General features: G+C 38.8%; 1 protein-coding gene across 3 annotated transcripts in view; it reads left to right on the forward strand.

The window, feature by feature from the left end:
- Window positions 1–1,904, forward strand: part of pabpc1l (poly(A) binding protein, cytoplasmic 1-like) — a 22,584-nt gene extending 20,680 nt beyond the window's left edge. For 2 of the 3 annotated variants that reach the window (XM_016505320.1, XM_016505322.1), the window contains 4 exons: window positions 862–964; window positions 1,340–1,470; window positions 1,555–1,632; window positions 1,747–1,904. In XM_016505320.1, the coding sequence (XP_016360806.1) occupies window positions 862–964; window positions 1,340–1,470; window positions 1,555–1,614 (294 nt within the window). In that variant the 3' untranslated portion in view covers window positions 1,615–1,632; window positions 1,747–1,904. The remainder of the gene's footprint in view (window positions 1–861; window positions 965–1,339; window positions 1,471–1,554; window positions 1,633–1,746) is intronic. The other variant, XM_016505321.1, reaches the window with a different exon arrangement.
- The last annotated feature ends 2,398 nt before the right edge of the window (window positions 1,905–4,302 follow it).

Consider the following 4,302-nt stretch of genomic DNA (forward strand, 5'->3'; position numbering starts at 1 on the left):
GTTGGGGGTTGGGAGCTGCAGTGCTGGGGGAGGAGAACGGATCACATGACCTGAATGCGTCAGCACTGAGAGCCAATCCTACTGGCTAGAGGGCCGCCCTGATCCGCTGGCTTGCCTGTTTCTTGGCAGAAAAACATATATTACACCAAACATACAGTTTAAAGGATCAGAAATGAGTGTGAACACTGACATCTGTGTGTTGCAGCACATCAAATGTGCTTGTATTGTCCTGGTAAATGACAAAATCATGGTTTAACCACTCACCACCTTCGAGAAGACTTTCCCGGAGACACTGCTATATATACCAGACGTCTAGACCACTTGTTCGTGCTTGCTTCGGCAGCACATATACTAAAATTGGAACGATACAGAGAAGATTAGCATGGCCCCTGCGCAAGGATGACACGCAAATTCGTGAAGCGTTCCTCATTTTTGAACGATTTTTAATCGTTAAACGTAATTAAGATTAAGCTGGATTTAAAAAAGTCTTTGACGTACGGAGAAAGTGCCTAAAACATGCACGTATATCAAACTTTGTGAATTGACAGTGTGGAGGCATTTTATTCACCATTTATTTATGATGTAGCAGCATCCCAGTAACAGTAACATCCCAGTCCCAGTAACACAGTCCAGGGGCCCCAGTTTACCCCCCTCTCGCAGTGTGAACTTTGCGGACTGTCTCTGTAAATACAAGAACACTGTAAAAATTACGAGTCAACAGAAAAGCAACAAAAAACCCTTCAAACTAAGCACAACTATATAAAGTAAAAGTTACGTTTTTGGCCACTGCAATGTGATGATTTGACACTAAGGAGCATTACATAGAGACATATAACTAACTGTCTTTTACTATTTCTTTAGGTAGTACCGAATACAGAGCCGGCGGTTCATGTGAGAGGCCAGGAGCCCCTTACTGCCTCAATGCTGGCAGCTGCACCCTTAAAAGAGCAGAAACAACTCCTGGGTACGAAACGTGCACACACGATCACTTAAAGGTTTAAAGATGTGAGCCGCTTGAATCATTTTATATCACCTGCATCCTAAACTTGAATGAACAATACTGCTCAGTAGAGGGCGCTACTAGAATAGTACTGTTAATAAACGATTTTTCACTGTAGTACTGTTATATTTATCCAGTGAGAACAAATTAATTCTTTGTGAATTCCCCTTTACAGTGAAGTACTGAAAAAAACTACAATGTCGAAACTTTACAGTGTCTATTTAGTGTAAAGTAGCAGATAGTTATCATATGGCTTCAGAAGACTTGGAATATAGCACACAATCTATGTACTACTTCGTAACATGAGTAAAATGACCAAACTGTTTGCATCCCATACAGGTGAGCGGCTGTATCCACTTATCCAGGCCTTGCATCCGACTCTTGCGGGAAAGATTACAGGCATGCTGCTGGAGATTGACAACTCTGAACTACTGCACATGCTCGAGTCTCCAGAGTCCCTGCACTCCAAGGTTCACCTGCTCAAAACATGTACTCGACATTTAGTCTCAAAGATCAGATTTTGTTTGATCATTGCACTTTTCTGCACTGTTTAGGTTGAAGAGGCTGTAGCGGTGCTTCAGGCTCATCAAGCCAAGGAACTGTCGGCAAAGTGAGGGAGCTTTGTAAGGCGGGTAATCTACGAGCATTTTTTTGTCGCAATATTTGGTCTTAATCATGCAAGGCCAATTAGTAGCGTATACGAGTGTCGCACAGAAATGTTGACCGATTTTATTTAAATTTTACAGGCATGCTCACTGAAGGTCTGTGAGGGTTGTTCCAGAGAAGGAGGAAAAGAAAACAGCACTTCAGAGTCATGCTATTTAATGCATGGTTTGCACACTTCAAATGTCCTTTTGCTCTCCACAGTGTTAAGTTTGTTCTGGTTTTGTTTATTTAAAAAAAATTATAGAAAAAAGTAAAATGACAAAAAAGGCTAAAAAATATTTAATTTCTGTGTTTAATAAATTATTCTGGCTTAATGGACATGCAAACAAGTTTCTGAGTGTCTTATTCTTATCAGTTATTTTGAGTTTGTGGCAGGGACACATTTGGAAGAACTTTACATAGCTTTTTATTAAAATAAGCTTTAAGTTAATGAACGTGTGTAAAAGATTTGTCCGCTTTGCAGAGGGTAAGGTACAACCTGAAATGTATAATCTAACAAACAAAGCTTTTAATTGAATAACAAAAGGTTTTTATATTTCACGTTTGTGCTAAATGCTGGAAAGAATATTTTAGAATGGTCTTGTGTGAATATTATTACATTTTAGTTTTATGCATAGAACATATCTAATGAGTGTTGTGATCTGCTATATACTCCTAAGGTTACTAGTGCAGATACTTAAACATTTTTCAGGTAATATTTTTTTATTAAAATTAGAATTATATGTGAGAAATTGTGTGTATTGAATTAGTGTATCTCCATTTTTGGCTGATCAGCTATTGGTAAACTTACTTGAAATGTAAACATTACAGTTCTTAACTACAATCCTTTTCGTAAAGAAAAAGTGGGATTACATAAAGATGTTGCAAAAGTTTCGTGGATTTTTCATACAATTATTGCTGCTTTTTGTAGATTGAGAAAATGTTTCAGACACCATTGTTTGATTGGTTGATGAACGAAATGTTTCAGACGCTATCGTTTCATTTGCTGTTGGAGAAAATGTTTCAGAAGCTATAATTTTATTGGCTGCTGAACAAAATTTTTCCCGAAACTGCAATGGTTTCATGGTTGACAACCACATGCTCGTCTTAAACATCTACTGACTGATAAAATCGCAGAGCTGAGACTGAACATGATCTGAGCGCTTGAGAACTCACTAAGCCTGCTCTATTTCAGTGTGGCTCTTTGCAAGTGAGTACTTATCCGGAGTAACTTGTATCACTAGCAATTGTTGCTGTGTTTTACAATGTCCCGCCAACTGCTTAATTTAAACTTAAATTAAAGTAGTGTGATCAAATGCATGAAACCACAAACATAAGTGATTACACTGCAGAACAGGGAAAGTTTAAATTAGGGAATTAGATACAATTTCGCTATTATTCTGCTACCGAAAATTAAGACCAAAGTGACGCTTCTATTAATCAACAATGGCATATCCTATACTCGAGAGCCACCTAGTGGCAGAGAAAGACATAACTTTGAATTAACATGCTCTCTAGCTGTGGAGAAACCCATAGCTTATACTTGAGACCCTCTAGCGGTGAACTGAGACATTACAGCTAAAACTATAACAGCCAAATACAGGTGCATCTCAATAAATTAGAATGTCGTGGAAAAGTTCATTTATTTCAGTAATTCAACTCAAATTGTGAAACTAGTGTATTAAATAAATTCAATGCACACAGACTGAAGTAGTTTAAGTCCTTGGTTCTTTTAATTGTGATGATTTTGGAGTGGGGGTTCAATCTTCAACTGGCTGGCAGGGGCCGCCACTGACAGGTCATGTGACCTGCCAATGGCTGGTGGCAGCTGCCAGTCTGATTCTGGCAGGTCATGCGACCTGCCAGTGGCGGGCTGGCAGTCTCAGCCGATGTAGATCTGCGAGTATAACGCTTTCCCTATCACTCTTGCTGCAAGGAAATACACTATTTTATTGTTATGAATATATTCTTATGACTCTGTTCTTTTGTATGATTGACGTTTTAGTTTTTTTCCGCCCATTTAAAGCAGTCAAATACCGTGATCACGACTGGTTGCTTACTGACGCTTCTCTGGACGCTCAACCCGCCAGCCGCTGCTGAGCTGCAAGTATAACGCGTTCCCTATCACTGTCTCTGGTCTCTGCTACATTATTTTAATATTATAAATATATTCTTATGACTCTATTCTTTTGTATGATTGACGTTTTAGGTGGGTTTATCCCAATTAAAGCAGTCAAATGAACGTGATCACGACTGGTTGCTTACTGACTCTCAATCCAGCCAGCCACGGTTAAACTGCGAGTATAACGCGTTCCCTATCACTCTTACTGCAAGGAAATACATTATTTTATTATTATGAATATATTCTTATGACTCTATTCTTTTGTATGATTGACGTTTTAGGTGGGTTTATCCCAATTAAAGCAGTCAAATGAACGTGATCACGACTGGTTGCTTACTGACTCTCAATCCAGCCAGCCCCGGTTAAACTGCGAGTATAACGCGTTCCCTATCACTCTTACTGCAAGGAAATACATTATTTTATTATTATGAATATATTCTTATGACTCTATTCTTTTGTATGATTGACGTTTTAGGTGGGTTTATCCCAATTAAAGCAGTCAAATGACCGTGATCACGACTGGTTGCTTACTGAC

The sequence above is a fragment of the Sinocyclocheilus anshuiensis genome, unplaced genomic scaffold (assembly GCF_001515605.1).
Source record: "Sinocyclocheilus anshuiensis isolate Anshui unplaced genomic scaffold, SAMN03320099.WGS_v1.1 scaffold366, whole genome shotgun sequence".
Lineage (NCBI taxonomy): Eukaryota > Metazoa > Chordata > Actinopteri > Cypriniformes > Cyprinidae > Sinocyclocheilus > Sinocyclocheilus anshuiensis.